At 42.2% G+C, this 17455-nt stretch overlaps 1 protein-coding gene across 1 annotated transcript in view; it reads right to left on the reverse strand.

The window, feature by feature from the left end:
• Positions 1 to 16203, reverse strand: part of WLS (Wnt ligand secretion mediator) — a 102512-nt gene extending 86309 nt beyond the window's left edge. The window contains exon 1 of the mRNA XM_059135582.1: positions 15844 to 16203. Within this exon, the coding sequence (XP_058991565.1) occupies positions 15844 to 15949 (106 nt within the window). The 5' untranslated portion in view covers positions 15950 to 16203. The remainder of the gene's footprint in view (positions 1 to 15843) is intronic.
• Positions 16204 to 17455: the final 1252 nt, after the last annotated feature.

Here is a 17455-nt window from a genome sequence, read left to right on the forward strand (position 1 = left end):
TGAACATTACTGCTCCCATTTTACCTATTTGAGAGACAAGGAAACTCAGGCCCTAAAATGAGGTCATTTACTTGGGGTCACAAAACCAGCAAGTGGTAGGGCCAGGATGTGCCTCCAGTTCTTCTATCCCTACAGTTCCTGCTTACATTTAGAAGAGCAAAGTCCCACGGCCAGGGTGGTTTTACCCAGTCTTTAGAGTCCTGGGTGGGACCATAGCACACACATACACCAAAAAAAAAGTGTCATTATTTTAGAGGGAGAGAGTACAGGATGACATGACGACCCAGCTGAGGAGGGACCCCTGCCACCTTTCTTTCAAGACCCTACATTCTCCCAACACCAGAGCCTCCTTGTCTCCTTACTTCAGGCTGGCTCTGCGCCCCTCTCCCCTCATTCCCCTGCCCCTTCTAGCTAAGAGACATCCAGGTCTAGCTTCCGAGTAGCTCTCTCCTTGGCTTTCACTCCCTTCCCTCCCAGTTTATCTCTGCTTCCTAAACCTCTCCTCCCATCTCCACCTGCTCCACTCCAAAGTCCACAGGCCCAAGCTCTTCTCCCTCAGGCACACGCGGAGCACAGCACACACATTTCCATACCCTTCAGGAACCTGGAAGACTAGGTGCAGGAATTCATTCCCACACACCAGTCCGCAGGCTGAACACAATGGAATGTAGAGGTGGTTATCTGAATGTGTTAGGCTTTCTTGTCAAGGGCAGTTACGAAATCGGACATCATAAATAGATCACCCATCTCTTTGAAGAGCTGCAGGCGCGCGTCAGTGACATTCTTAGGAGGGAAACTCTGAAAGATGCATTTCCCATCTTCAAGAGCTTATAGAAAATTAAAGAAACTGTGGTCTTCAAGAAGCCCCTAAAACCAGCCTTCACGGAACAGAAGAAACACATTGATTTCTTAAAGACAATAGAGCACAAAATTGCCATTATCATTCAACGTTCTCATTGGACTATTCAAAGTTTGAAAAATACAGAGAGCAGTGTGGTCCTTCCTCCCAGCAAACTTTATCAACCAAGCAGTCAGTCAGTTCTCTGCCCTTATGACCAAGTGAAGACCAGATATGTAGATCAGACTTAACAGTAATCAGCGTAACCATAGGCATGGATAATGAAACACTCCACTAGTGGTCAGGACACTTCCTTCCAATCTTACTGCCTTGCTGTGACTCCTCTAGGCCTTAGTCTCCAAATGTAACAGGAGAAAGTCCCTTCCCCAAAATCCAAAAATTATACACTTCTCTATATCAAAGCATGTAAACAGTGAAGGTAGCACAATATTTTAAATTCAAGCAAATAATAAGAAACCCCTCCTCGTTTAACTATAGAAGAATAGCTTGGAATACAATGTCACAAGTTTGGGGGCAGATCTTAATGTTGAAACATTTTAGCTATCTCCGTAATAAGACCAAACGCAAAATGCTCCTTCCTTCCTTCCTCTTTCTTTCTCTCTTCGTCCTTCCTTTCTCTGTCTCATTCTTTCTTCTTTAAGTACTTCTGGGCAGCTCTGCTACACTGCACTGTGGTAAGCACTCAAGATAAAGACAAGCAAATTAGAGCGTTCCTTACTCTCACGTAGCTTACAGTCTTACAGAGATTGTATTTTCATTTTTATTTTTTGTTTATAATTTTTATAATATAGTATTATGATTGTAGTTCATGTCTCAGAAGTAGTTAATATTTTATAAGAAAAAGATCATCACTTTTCTCCTAAAAGTATGACTTTCAAAGGTCTTTGTCATTTACGTTATATCTGGAAGCAAAAAATTTCCCAATGGATGGGTGACTTCAATTTTATAATTTAAAACAGAACAACTGGGATTCATTTTGCAGCAAGCACTGATGGAACGAATATACCTCGTGCACGTATTGAGTGGTATCTATTTAAAAGTCTCGCTACCTGGGCTTATCCATGCTATAAAGAGCTGTGAAAACTGGCCCAGCATTTTAAAAGACAAAATTTAGGATTCAAATTAAACCTTGGTGAAAACTATCACTAACTGCCTCAAAAAGTGAATCACTCTAATTCAACAAATGGGTAAATGACATGCTTCCTAAATTGCTGGCTAGCATGGATTGTGCCTAATGGAAGGCTATCAAGCAGGGCTTCTGGGTTTCTAATTTTATATACACTAAGAAGCAGAAATATCCTGCCATGAGCCTAACCAAACAGAGGATGACTCAAAAGAGAGAAAGAGAGAGAAAACAAAGAGACAAAGAGAGGCGGACGAAAGAATAAACGTTGAGTAGTTAATGAGCGACAACTTGTATCAGGGAAATAGCTAACATATATGGATGGATCTAATGCACAGATACAGCTAAGTTAAGTTCATTAAACTCTACAGGGGCGCCTGGGTGGCGCAGTGGGTTAAAGCCTCTGCCTTCGGCTCGGGTCATGATCCCAGAGTCCTGGGATGGAGCCCTGCATCGTGCTCTCTGCTTAGCAGGGAGCCTGCTTCCTTCTCTCTCTCTCTCTCTCTCTCTCTCCCTGCCTCTCTGCCTACTTGTGATCTCTGTCTGCCATATAAATACATAAAATCTTAAAAAAAAAAAAAAAAAAAAAAAACAACCTACAAACTCCCTATGAAGGGGAAGTTTTATTTTAAAGAAACTTTACACCCAGTCTCGGGCTTGAACTCACAATCCTGAGAGCAAGAGTTACATGCTCTACCAATGGAGCCAGCCAGGGGCCCCAGGAGAAATTTTTAGATGTGGAAACTGAGGCTCACAGCATGGAAATGGCTTGTCTAAGTGACAAAGCAAATCTGCTAACAAACCAGATCATACCCATAGCTCAGCCATAAAAAGACGTGCCATCAGTTAGAAATCTGATCACTCAAAAGGGATGGATCAGTACATTCACCAAAAACAGAAACATCATAAGGAAAACCCTGAACCAACACCTTCCTTATAGAGTGACTATTTCCCAGGAATCCCATAAGAAGCCCAAGTCATCAAAGGCAGTTTTCAAAATTACTACAGCAGTTCTGCTCAGCCAGGAGACTTACTCTAACATGAGACAGAGGACTTCCCCGGATGGAGCTCCCAAGTCCTGACAAAGAAATATTATCGTCTCAAATATATGCTTATGTTGATTTTGTTCAAATCCCAAATGCATTGCTCATCCTTCTCCCAAACTCTATTTTCTCTCTTTACCCCCACACCGCTTTTATTTTTTTTTAACAGGTGGGTGACTTAGGGAGGAGGAAAATGGGAAGATTCTTCTGATACCTATAAAAAAAGAAACATGCTAATTGGAAGGTGACCTTAAGTGTTTTTAGTTTAAAAATCTTGTGTCTACAAATTACTCTATTTCTTTCATCAACCGTTACCGAGAAATATCACGTTCTCATAGTGGAAAAGCTCTTTTCTGTTTCAGTTTGTTTAGAGAACGGTGCTGGAGATTTAAACCAGTTCTCTCAGGAACCTGCAAACTTTGTAAAATAAAGAGGAAGGGTGACTAAAAGGATGCCCAAGGTCCCGGGGTTTCCTGTCTCAGCTGAGCCCCACCCCACCCCCCACTTATATTTCTGAAGAAGCTGATCCTTTCTAAGCTTATAGGGGTGTGTTCTATACGTGACAGCCAGGCCCCATGGTTCAGTCTTTTCACAGCCTCAGTAAAAATCTTATCTACAACTTCCCTTACCCAGGCATGCTGGGGCTCAAGTTGGAGCCCATTTCACACAAGCCAGAACTGGCTCAACAGAACAGAGAAAAGAAAGAATGTGAGGGGACGTGTCTTTTCCACATTTAAGGCATTCCATTCTCAGGGCAAGTTACAACCTAAATGAGAGCAGATAAAATCTATAAAAACCCAGAATAAAAAGAACAGGGCCTCAGAAGGACTTGATTTGCCTTGAGAAAGGGCTGGATTTAATAAAATTTGGAACCCAGGTTTTGGCGGTGATCACCTAAAGACAAGCATGTTAAACAGAGACTTGAAAGTCGAGATTTGAGACAAGAATATATGACGGGGAAAGGACAGTCTCTTCAATAAATGGGAAAACTGGACAGCTACATGCAAAAGAACGAAATTAGATTACTATCTTACACCATGCACAAAAGTGAACTCAAAATGGATTAAAGACTTGAATGTAAGACCTAAAACCATAAGAAGAAAACATAGTTGACGGACTCCCTGACATTGGTCTTGGCGAAGATTTTTTGGATCTGACTTCAAAGGCAAGGGCAACAAAAGCAAAAATAAATAAGCAGGGCTACATAAGACTAAAAAGCTTCTGTGCAACAAGTGAAACCATCAACAAAATGAAAAGAAAATCTACTGAGTGGAGAAAATATTTGCAAAACAGATAGCCCAAAAGAGGCTAATACTCAAAATACATAAAGAACTTAACGTGCCTGGCTGGCTCAGTCAGCAGAGCATTAAAGCATGCAACTCTTGATCTCAAAGTCATGAGTTTGAGCCCATGTTGGGTTCAGAGACTACTTTAGAAAGCTAAACAAACAAACAAAACAAAAACCTCACATAGCCCATTAACAACAACAACAAAAACAAATAATCTAATTTAAAAATGGGCTGAGAATCTGAATAGACATTTTTCCAAAGAAGACCTACAGATGGCTAACAGACACAGGAAAAGATATTCAACATTACTAATCACCATGGAAATGCAAATCAAAACCACAGTGAGATGTCACCTCACCCCTGTTAGAATGGCTAGTATCAAAAAGACAAGAAATAACAAGTGTTGGCAAAAATGTGAAGTAAAAGGAACCCTGGTGTACGGCTGGAATGTAAGTTAGTGCAACTACTATGGAAACAGTGCCTATGAACGTTCCTCAGAATATTAAAAATAGAATGACCATATGATTCAGCAATTCCACTTTTGAGCATTTATCCAAAGAAAATGAAAATGCTAATTCAAAATATATATATATATATGCATCCCCATGGTCACTGCAGCATTATTTACAATAGACAAGCTATGGAAATATCTTAAGAGTCCAATGACAGATGTGTGGATAAAAAAGATGGTGTATATGTGTATATGGTGCATATATACAATGGAATACTACTGAGCCGTAAGAGTGTGAGGTCTTACCATTTGCAACAAAGATGGACCATGAATATATTACACTAAGTGAAATAAATCAAAGACAAGTACCATACAATTTCACTTATATCTAAATCTAAAAAAAAAAAAAATAAATGAACAAACAAAACAAAACTAAGAGAGAGAAACAAAACAAAACAGAGAACAGATTGGTAGTGAACAGAGAGGAACACGGTCTGGGGTTAGGCAAAATTGGCAAAGGATGTCAAGACGTACAAACTTCCAGTTATAAAGTAAATAATGCCTAGGGATATAATTAGTTTACAGCACGGTGACTGTAGTCAATAATATTATATTGCACATTTGAAAGCTGTTGAAAGACTAAATCTTAAAAATTCTCCTCATTAAAAAAAAACTACTTTGTAACTCTGTAAGGTGACAGATGGTAACTAGACCTATTGTGGTGATCATTTCACAGGATATACAAATATCAAATCACTATGCTATACACCTGAAACTAATGTGATATGTTAATTAGACCTCAATAAAAAAGTCCTTATTCATTCCCACTAAATCAGAGGATGCAGAAAAAATAGTGCTTTGTGACTCTGCTTACTTTCAACAAAAAGGCAGAGGAGGCAGAATTTACAATATAATGCTTATACCTCTGGAATTACAAGAATATGCATGGCAGTCAAAATGGCATGGAGCTCTCAACATTTTAAGCTCTGTTTTGGCAATTTGAATTCATTGCTTGCAATTACCTTCAGAGTAAAGAGGTGGCAGAGATAAAGAATGAGCAATTTTGTTGTCTCTTTTGTATGCAAAACAGACCAAAAAAATATAGGGCATGTCACTTCCCCCAGACTCACTATGACTTCAGAATTATGCTTGCTACCAGACATTCCCTGAAAGCAGAAAAGTTAGTCACAGAATTTTAGACAAGGAAGCCTAAGACTGATTAAGTCCCAACTAAACACAAGGATAGTAATTTGGTTGGATTAGTAAGGACCATAGTTGTGGGGTTTTTTGTTTGTTTGTTTGTTTGTTTGTTTTTATTGAAGTTTTAAATTTACATCTTCTCAAGCAGGAGGAAGGACATGTACCACACACTCAGCAGGTAAGCGAGGAGGATTTAGTTGTTGTTTTAAAATGCTGTGGTGTTCTCTGAAATCCAAACAGAAGAGCTTAACACTGTATGTAATTCCACTGCTAAAAATATTAAGTATACAGGGCACCTGGGTGGTTCAGTCAGTTAAGCATCCGCCTTCGGCTCAGGTCATGCCCCCAGAGTCCTGGGATCGAGCCCCACATCAGGCTCCCCGCTCAGGGGCGAGTCTTCTTCTCCCTCTGCCCCTCTCCCCCACTTGTGCACACTCTTGTGCTGTCTCACAAAAATCAATAAATAAAATCTTAAAGAATATTAAGTATACAAAGGCACTCATGGCAAGTGAGAAGACCCACAGCTTTAGAGCAGACAGTTGTCATACTGGCCTATAATGTAAGGAGGCCACCAAGGGGGGCTTACTGAGATGTGAAATGACTCGCCTCTGTCTGGGAGACTCCAAAATCCTGGGCGTTCTTCCTTTGTCCTCATGTTACCTACTATACTCCAACATCTCTCTACTGCCAGTGAATTTTGGTAACAGATCATCTCAACTGTTATAGACTTAGAAAATGGCATACCCAAGCTCCATTAAAATTGTGTATAAAGCAGGGGTGCCTGGCTGCCTTAGTGGTTGGGGGTGGGGGAAGCATGTGACTCTTGACCTCAGGGTTGTGAGTTTAAGCCCCATATTGAGTACAGAAATTACTTAATATATTTTTTTAATTGTGTATAAAGCAAAAGTAATGAACAGATGTCAAATATAAGCATGAGGAATTCTCCCGGGTATGAACTGTGCATGCTTTAGGACAATGATTTAGACTTGCATTCTTATTTACTAAAAACTGTTAACAATATTAACATCTACCATTTGGGGAAGGCTCATTATGAGACATTTGGCGATAACATGGCAATTAATGTTAGAAAGCAGGATAAATCTCTCTGTGCACTCTCAAACCGAAATCAGATATACTTTGGATGATTCCCACACCTCCTGAATCTGGAGGTATTTGACAAAGTGGTAGTAATTCAAGGAAGACAAAGAATAGAAAATGCCTGGGTGACTCAGTCTGTTAAGCATCCCCCTCCAGCTCAGGTCATTATCTTGGGGTCCTGAGATTGAGCCCCATACCAGGCTCCCTGCTCAGTCGGGAGTCTGCTTCTCCCTCTGTGCTCTCTCATTCTCACTCTTGCTCTCTCTCAAATAAATAAATAGAAAGTTTAAAAAAAAAAAACAACAGAAAATAAACAATGTCATAGTTAAGTTGCCCCAGATCTAGAAAGACAGAGGAACAGAATTTTTAAAAGTAGGAGAGATGGATATGGTGTTAAGCAGATGGCTTTAGTGTAATGTCCTCTGGGAATCTCATCATTGGTGGGCCAGGTGCAGTGAGACGGCCCAATGAGTGCCATGTCTTGGAGAGGGTGGTCCCTCACTGCCCTCATCCATGATGTAGGAGGGCTCTGTCTCACATCACAGTCGACGGGGAAGCCAAGAAGCTCTTGTGACTTGAGATCACTGAGACCACAGGCAGTCTGCAGAGCCCACGCCTGGTCTCCCTACACCGTGTGATGCTGCCTTGAGATCAGGAACTCTCTCTTTGGCAGGGGCTCAGCCAGGACTAAGGGAGCAGTTAACGGGCCCCCCGGTCTCATGAGCTTAGTTGGCCTTATGAATCTGGGCTTTGCAAAAAAACTGAGCCAATCATTTACAGATACATTACTTTCTTTCTAACGAAAAATCATAACGCCTTGCCAAAACAAATGTCATAACTTGGCCTCTTCTTTCAATTACCTCTGCTCTCTTGGAAATGTCTATTTGTGGATCAAGCCTCTGAGTTAACCCAGGGAATTAAGGAATTTAAGAAGGCCCTATAATTCCTTGGGGCTAGTGAAGAAAGAACACCTCTTTACTGGAAATATTAAGAGAATGGAATAGGAAGGAAAAAGAGGGAGCAGAAAATTGCCCTTGAAGGCCCAGAATTTTAAAAAGCACAGGGATGGAAATACTAGTTCAATTTGGAGGAAGTGGATGGTATCGGTTTTAGATGGTATAGGTTTTAGAAGTCCAAGTACACACTATGTCCCAAAGAGATAGCCTCCTAGGTCTATAGAGGGCTTTCTTGGGCTCTCTTTCTTGGGGCTTTCTTCCCCACACCCACATTCCCCTCTCCTGTATTCAATAGCATATGCAGGATCCATTCTGTATGCTAAATTCAAAAGGCATTCAGGGCATTCAGAAGTTTGGTTGTTTTGACACATTTTCAGTGTCAGCTCAGTTCCTCTTTGCTGTGTGCAAGAATTTCTTTTTGGAGGGAGCGGGGAGTTATTTTCTCAGGTCTGGCCCTCTCCGGCATGGTCTGCAAGCACTGGTCAACATGGACAATAGCTGCTGTATTCAAAACTGGGATCATCTGTTAAGGAAGTAATAGGGCAATGATTAGTACCCATGCAGTGATCGGAGTATGTGGTTTGGGAAAGAGGTAGAAACAGAAAAGGAGAAGACTAGCTTCTATCTTTTACAGAATCTGTGTAGAATCAATTTTATCACACTCAACACCTTGTTTCCTATAGAAACTGAGGGAACAACAGGAGAGTGGCGTTAGACATAAGAACATGACTTAGAATTTGGTCAAGGATCATGCGGCTTGAGCGCCTGCCCTCTCATCTACTGTCTCTGTCCCCTCTGGAAAGTTCCTTAAATAAGCATCTGATGCATCTGAGATCTGGAGAAGGCACCTGCTTCTCTAGGTCATTAAGACAGTTCTGAATCAGTACATGTAAAATACTTTCCAAAGCCACTCAATAAATCCTCACGAAGCAACAAATCATAATTAACCAAATCCCTCACTACTGGTCTGAGGACAATCTGATTATTGCTTTTGCTCCCCTATAAAATTTAATGAGAGGAGGAACATGGTAGAAGCAGGGGAGGAGAGGTGGTAGTAAAAAGCAAAGAGTTGAACCTAAGTATTTTTGTATTCTAAAACACAAGTTGCTCTTTTCTGGTGTTTAGCAATCCTTTTAAGTTAGCCCTATTATGAAAATGGGAATTGCAACACATTTCATCATCACCCTTACTACCCCTCAGAGAAGACACAAGACATAAGTGAAACAGACGTATCAATCCACGTCTTGATGGTCCCTGTCTCCCATCATTTCTTAAGAGTCTCTATCAAAATTGAGAGCTGTCAATCCCTGAATAGACAAAGTCTATCAGCATTTTTTCCACAGAACAAAATGTACCTATTCGTGGAATCAGCATGAAAGTCTCTTCTTTGAGATGCTCTCATTATTAGGTATGGGTGTGTATACAAACAGAAATTTCCTTTGGAGAAGAGAATTGTCAACTTCAAGTAAAAGTTTCTTCTTTCCATTGCTCTACCCTGCCAATCCACACCCTCTATAAGCCTCTCCAAGGGGTTGATTCCTTTTCTTCCTTTGGAGAAGTCCTGATGTATGTAACTGCAAAAATACGTTAAAACACTAACTTGAGAAAATAAAATCGAGTAATCTTCCTTAAAGTAGAACTCAAATGCTTTTATGGATAATGAACTTAGCTGCTCAGCCAACTAGATGATTCAGACCATTATAGGAACGAGTTTGAACCTGTAAGAAATTGGTCAGATGGGCATATGCAGACTTCTCAAAAGGTGTCCTCAAAAGGTGCCTTGGCCAGGCACTGCTGTTATGTAAAGTTCAACTCCATTTATCATCGTACTGGATTTTTTTCCTCCCATTTGATGGGTTACCTAATGATTAAAATGAGAAAGCAGCTCCATTTATAGTGTTACTCATCCTCTCCTTCTGGATTTAAACCACATTTATTCAATCTTAAAAGTCAAGGCTTTGGGAGATGGGGGCAGGATAACCTGATGGTTGAGGACTGTGGCTCTGATGTCAGATGGACTGGAGTCCACTCAGAACTTTGACCCTAACTGGCTGGATAATCTTGAATCACTGGGTAATCTCAGTTTACTTACACGCAAAACAGGTACAGTGCTACCAATCTGGTAAGGCTTTGCATGGATTAAATTGGGAAAGGTCTGGCATATTTAACTAACATGCTAAACATTTGCTACATTATTTTAGTAGTACATTTATTTCAAAATGAAATATTAATACAATTATTTGACAGTATAATTAACAGGGCTTCTCATTTCACATGTTCTCAGTAAATAAGTGAGAATTATCTTGATGCTAGACACTTCATCATAGGAAATCTTTTACTGGTGAACTTGGATTAAGAAGCACTCTTTTCAACCTCTGGCTCTCCTAGGTTACTCAGGCTTCAAGTCCCCTCTTTCCTAACTCCCAGCTGGCACTGCAACCCTATCCTGGGCACACAGCAGGCTCTAATCAATATTCCGCATGCTAGGTAGGTAATACATATGAGCTCTAAGCCAAGGACATTCACACAATCTCAAATTCTAAGTCTCCATAGAAACACCTTTACGAGGGAGATAAGGTAAGAATCTTTCTTCAGTCTATATGAATTTTTTAAAAAATTTAAAGGCCAAGTTATTGCAAAATGTCAACTAGCTAGGAAAGGCTTAGAGTCTAGATCTGAATCCAGGCAGAAGATCTAAAAACCTTACAAAGCCATACATGACATGATTATCTCAAGGAAATGATTCTCACTTTGAATGAGGAAAAGGCAAAGTTCCAATAGAAGGCTTGACAGACTGTACAGAAAGATTAGCTGAAAGCATGATTAGAAATTATTACAACAAGAATAATTTTGTTGCAATAACCAAGTAATTAATTTTTTAAGTCAATAACGTAATTTCCACTAAATTTCCCACCTTTTTACAGAAGAATTTTTGAGATTGCACAGTACTCCTACAAACCACGTTAGATACTCCAGTTGTTTAACAAAGAGAAAAAAAATGACATGGTTTAGTCAGGTGTGAAATTCTGCAAAAGGAGAATAAAATACAGGGGGGGGGGAAGTGGAATAATATCAACCAAAAGCCAACTAATTAGTTCTTTTGAGATTCTCACCAGCTACCCAAACACTGTAGGATTACAGGCATTACATTATCAATACATGCTGAAATATAATATATACCACAATAAGCTTAAAATCTAACGTACTGAGAAGTAAACCTTTACATACTCTGCATAATTCTAATTTTACTTAATTTCTTAAAATCGTGCAGCTTCCAAATAAACAATAGTAGCAGAAACAAAAATTCACATAAATGGACCACAATCAAAGTTATCAGTAGTTCCCATTTAAATAATAACAGCACAATAATATGGACTGAAAAGCAGTAAATAAGTCCATGTAAAAATTGAGAAAACTGATTTTATATGTTTCTATATGTGTGTGTGTGAGTGTGTGTATAAAATATTCTCAGCATTAAAAATCAAAGAAGGTTACTCATGGTAAGCTTTTGAAAGAACACAACCCTCTCTCAAGATATTTATTCAGAGTTTTAAGTTTGGGATAGTCTCATTTACGGTATGCTTAAAACAATGCAATCATTTTTTATTCATTCACTTCTGATCTTCATACTTTTCACAGTTTTAGAACAGGTGGGAACAGTGACCTGCTTTTTCAACCATTATATCCCCCAGACATGACTAATTTGAAGCTGAGCAAATTGCACATAATGGACCAGGGATTCAAGTTCATGATTCTTAGTAGGTTGCACTCTTGTTTCAGGGCACATGATCTCCTTCCCCGCCCCTCTTTTACCACCCCTGTAGCTGCTGCTCCCTAAATTAAATTACCAAACATGAAGTCAAAGGGAAATTATTTTTTTACATTTTCTGCAGGCTTATTTTTAAGGAGGATAAAGATTAGGCTACATCTTTAAAATATTTTCTCTTCCTGCTTCCTCCTCTCTCTGCCTGCCTCTCTGCTTACTTGTGATTTCTCTCTGTCAAATAAATAAAATCTTAAAAAAAAAAAAAAAAAAAAAAAAAAAACACTGCCCTTTGGGACGCCTGGGTGGCTCAGTGGGTTAAAGCCTCTGCCTTCAGCTCAGGTCATGATCCCAGGGTCCTGGGATCGAGCCCCGCGTCGGGTTCTCTGCTCTGTGGGGAGCCTGCTTCCTCCTCTCTCTGCCTGCCTCTCTGCTTACTTGTGATTTCTCTCTGTCAAATAAATAAAATCTTAAAAAAAAAAAAAAATAAAATAAAATATTTTCTCTTCCTTTAAGGGTTCTTAAATGTTTAAATATATTCTAAATACTAAAGAAGCCAGCCACTTAAGAACCCTTCTCAACACATAAGAAAACAATCAGATGCATGATTTTATAATGGTTCAAAGTTTTTACAGAGGCATGGCATAGTTCAGTGAATTTTTGAATACCCCAAATTCTACCATATAAGATACTGCTTTCTAGAGTCTTTTTACAAAATATCATTAAAGGTCTGCAGACTAGAGACATCGACACAAGAAAAACTAACAACCAAAACAAGCAGAAAACAAGAAAAAAAAACTTGGTTCTAAGAAGGCCACTATGATAGGGAAATATTTAAGCTGGCTACATGAAAAACCAATCCCTCCTATTTGCTTTTTATCTAATGTTTAAATTTTCCCCATCAATTCTAGAAGGCTCCAACCAAATACCAGTCTAATCATCATCTAAAACTCTACAATGAGGAAAATGAAACTTGTTGGTTAACTGATTGCCTGGTCAATTTGGAGTGCGTGGTTTGTCATGATTGTTTGGGAGGGGTGGTTGGTAGCTGTGTTTTGTATATATGTGTATGGGCTACTTATACTCTTACAATCAGGAGCTTTGCCATTACAGGTTCTCCTCTTCCTAGGTTGCCATGTTTTCTTCAATGGGTGGGGGATAACAGAGATCAAAAAGAAGCGTACCAAAAAAAAAAAAAAGTAACATACTATGGCCAATTCAAAGCAAAGATTTCATTTTCTCACTCAGCCTCTGCAGGTGCACTGAAAAGACACCTGATTGCCCCCAACCCCACACCTGACTTCACACTTATCAGGGGAATCGAGCAGTAAAGGTGTTCTCTTCTCACTGGAAAGAGTGGACGAGGACGTTTCTGAACTTGACTTCAACTTTCCAGCCTACAAACTGCTTCTTCAACTATTGATTCCACTCCTATACTTTCGTGAAGTTTCACTCTTTGCTCAGTTTCACCTACTTTTCATTTTAGGGAAGTCTGGTGGAAAAACATCCCACTTACCTTTTGTTGGTATTTCCCCCCCATATTTGGGTCTTGTACCGTACCCAAGTTCCTAGATTTAACAGAAAAATCAAACAAACAACAAACAAAAAACAAAACACCTCTAAATGGTTGAGATAAAGGCTAAGTCACTATTCAGTGTTTAAAGTGAACTGGATCTGATCTTTATAGTCTTCTGGCAAGTGGCCAGAGTGGGGGGACACAGCCTTGGCGATTGGGGAAGGAAGGGAGCTAAGCAGTCAACTTACACAATTTCCCCCAAGAAGTGTTACATGTAGATTTTTTTTTCAAGGAAGTTGGAACTAAAGCAGTTTACCTACTGAGAAGAATCTAGTTATAGGAAATATCACAAACTTTTTTTTTATCACGTACCGTCACCAGACAAAAATCTCTGGGAAAAACAACCTTTGGCACCACTTGCTCCAGACAACCCCCTTTGAACATACAACTGCTGTGATCCTACGGCAACTCTAATATCCAGCAGCTACACACCAGTGCTCTTGCACCTTTTTCCACAGTACCAAGATGCTAGAAATTATATTAGTTCAAGAAGTGCCCTAAGAAACCTACAACAGTGGATAATGGGCTCTTCAAGGCTAGGAGATCAGCTTCTTAGGAAAAGAAAAAGAAACACACACCAACAAACACCAGGGAACTATGTGTAATGGTTCGCTGCTTGTGCAAAACCTCAAAGAGGATGAAGGTCAGACAGGGATAATAGGCCAATTTAATTCTGAAAGCACAAGGTGCAAGAAATTTTAATTATGGTCTGCCACTGAAATCACACAAGATCCAATGGCATCTAACTGCAACTGCTCATCGAGGGAGACAAGAGGTGTAATTGTAACCGCTGCATAATCACTGTGAGGGCACAGGGAAGGCTGCCTTCAGGTCTCAGCAGAGAATGTATTAGGAGCCTAGAAAAATCCAATACAGGGAAACATGGAGATTGCACGTAGCCAAACAGGAGCTCCTAACAGGAAAGCCAAACCCCGTTGTGTGTGTGTGTGTGTGTGTGTGCGCGCGCGCGTTTATGTGTTTGAGTGGTGAGCGTTCCAGGAATAAAAGATTAAGCTGTGTGGCCCAAATTGAGAATATGAGCATGGAAAACTCTGAAGCCCTTTCTACTTTGTAGATACATACACAGAGAGAAAGGCATGATCTCCTTCAGAAATTTCTGCCTCGGTGAAGCTTCACCCACTCTCCTTTGTTTAAAACAATTAGCTTGGATGTTAACAGTGATTTACAGAACCAGACTCCCTTTAATTTGTTCCCATCAAACCCAAGTCTGGAGACGACACGCCACACACAGGGCTCGAGGTGCCCAAGCCTGTGCAGCTCTCACGCCCGCGCCGCGCGGACTCTCGCAAAGGGACAGGCAGAGAAAACCCCTCCGTGGACTCTCCACTCCGCAAAGTTTCACCGATCCGCGAAGAAAGCAAAAGCACCCATCCGCGCCCGTCGCGAAGTTGGCGCTGAAGTTTGTGCCGGGATGTCCTAAATCTCGAGGGGTAAGGGAACGCGAGTGTGCGGCCAGGCTAGAGGATGGATGGAGATGGAGAGACAGCAAGCAGGAGTTTTTACGAGTGGAAGATCCGTGAGACCATCTTTTTCACCCGGAAGCCTGTTTGGCTCCCAGAGGTCCCGGAGGTGCTCGCCGGGAGAGGCGCCGTCGCCGCCGGGGGCCGGGGAGCTGTCACCTGCGGGGAGCCGCTCTGCTAGGCGCCCGGGGACGACCCGGGGAGGGGGGCGCTTCAGAATCACCGACTCCCGGGGTTCTGAGAGGTGGGGGAGGGGAGACTCGCAAGAGGGCAGGGGGCCAAGAGCAACACCTTTCGCATACGCTTTTCCCCTCCTGCCTCTCCAACTACCCGCAGCGCCAGCCAAGGACTTTCTCCCACCGCACCCTACCGCATCCCGCCTCCGGGCCCACCTCTCAGACCCGTCCGCGGCCGCGACGGGCGGGTGTGGGGTGCGGCAAGGCAAGGAAGCAGCCGACGGGAAGGTCGGGACCCTAAACGCAAACTCTCACCCCCTAGCCGAGACGACCAAATGCGTTTATACCGGCAATGATCACAGCCCCGTAGCCGGGCTCCCGGGTTAGCGCCGGGCGCAATTCCCTGACTCTTCTGTTGTTCCCAATAAAGTCGATTACGTTGCCCTCCGGGAGCTGATTGGGAGGGAACGGAGAGGAAAAGGGGGGAACGCGGGAAAATGCGGGGGGAGCAGCAATCAACTTTGCAACCCAGCGCTTCCTCGCGCGATCCGTCGCCATGCTTAAGATTCCCACCCCCGCCACCCCCCTCCTTCCTTTCAAGTGGATACTGAAACTAGGCCAAAACTTTTTCCCCTCCTTTTCTCTTAGCCACTAGACTGGATTGTGCCCCACGGAGCCCCATGGAGCTCTGCTTTCTTAAGCACAATAGCCGGACTAATTAGATCATAGAAGCAAGGCAGTGATACTGTAACAAGTAGCCCGAGAGGCAAAGAGGGAAGGGGCCCGAAAAGACAGAAAGGGGGAAAAGTTTGCAGCTCTCGCACTTACCAATCAAGCCTCCCACCAGAAAGGCGATGATTTGGAACACGAGCAGAATCCCACCAACAATGCACAGCTTCTTGGTGCTCATGTTTTCTATAATTGCCCCAGCCATTTTTGCGCCCCCTTTTTTCTTTCCTCCTTGAAATGTTTTAGGGTGTGCTTTTTGCCCTCTCTCCTCTCACGCTCCCTCCTCCCTCGCCTCCTTTCTGGGCGCTGCAAAACTTCAGGGGTGTGGGAGCGCGGCGAGGATGGGACCGGGACGCAAGGCGCCCGCACGGATTCCCCAGGCGCAGCCGGCTCGGGCTCCCCCAATGCCCGGAGCTGTGATTGTGGCCGCTCCGCCGCCTGTGGACGCTTAAAGGAGCAGGGAAGCGGATCACATGACGCCGCCTCCCTCCCTCCCTTTCTTCCTCCCTCCCTCTCGCGCTTCCTCCCTCCCTCCCTCCCTCCCTCTCTTCCTCTCCCCGTTGCCCGCCAGTGCTGGGCTTCGAGCTCCGGAGGGTGCCGGCGTCCCGCTCTAGGGTCTGGCTGTCTGTCTGTCCCGCCCCGGGCTGGTGTCGTGTGGGGGTTGATGTTGTTGTTAAGTGCGTTCCTCCCACCCCGCCTCTCACACGTTTCCTTTTCTGGTGCGAGATTTAAATCACCCACGGACAGCTTTGCAGACCTTTAACTTCTGCGTTGACTTTAGGAAATGGGCCCCACCCGAAACTGCTAGAACTCTCTTTAGGAAAGAGGAGGAGAATTTTTTAAAGGGACCCAAAGATGCTTAAGTCAAAGCACAGAGATGCAGACTGAAGTCTTCCGCTTCCTTTGACCTGATCCCAGCCTCAGTTATTTAGCATACACCCAGCTAAATCCCTCAACTGCACCCGAGAAGCAGCCCTGTGCTCCAGCCAAATCAGACCACTGTTCATTACCACATTATCCCCCATCGCATGGGTTTCCAGAGCCTTGACCCTGGCTCTTTAAAAAAAAAAATTATATATATATATATATATATATATATATATATATACACACACACACATATATATAACTCCATCTGAGTTTTAAACTTCATTTAAAAACCACGTTGTCAAAAAAAAAAAAAAAAAAAAAACCACGTTGTCTAAAGAACCTTTCTAATTTTCCAAATCGCCCCCATGCAATATTTCCTTGAACCCAACCCCTCCAACTCCGGTGTTTACATTCTTAGCTCCTATTGTGAGGACTTGTGTATACACGTTTGTCTCCACCACAAAGCTGTAAACTCCTGGGGGATAGGGACCCAGTTTTATTCATCTCTGTACCCATCCTCCCCAACACCCCCTGGTTCCTAACAAAATTCTAGTGGGTCCTCCCTAAACTTTTGTGGAATGAATAAATAAATAAATAAATGTGAAAGCAAGCCCGCATTTTGCATTTCAAAAGCCTGAAAGAGACCTTATTTGATTTAGATGGTACACATATTCAGTGACAGTGTTTGTTGTCTCTTTGTGAGGGTACTTTCTATTTAAACTTTTCTAGGAGAAAAGGAGGGTGGGACTCTTAAGAGAGTCCTGCTCTATCAAGCCTAAGTTCCTGGGCCTGGTTTTTCCATGTTTCATAAACTGGTCATTTGACCAGCACAACTCTAGTT

Source organism: Mustela lutreola, chromosome 10, assembly GCF_030435805.1.
Source record: "Mustela lutreola isolate mMusLut2 chromosome 10, mMusLut2.pri, whole genome shotgun sequence".
In the NCBI taxonomy this organism is placed as follows: Eukaryota; Metazoa; Chordata; class Mammalia; order Carnivora; family Mustelidae; genus Mustela; species Mustela lutreola.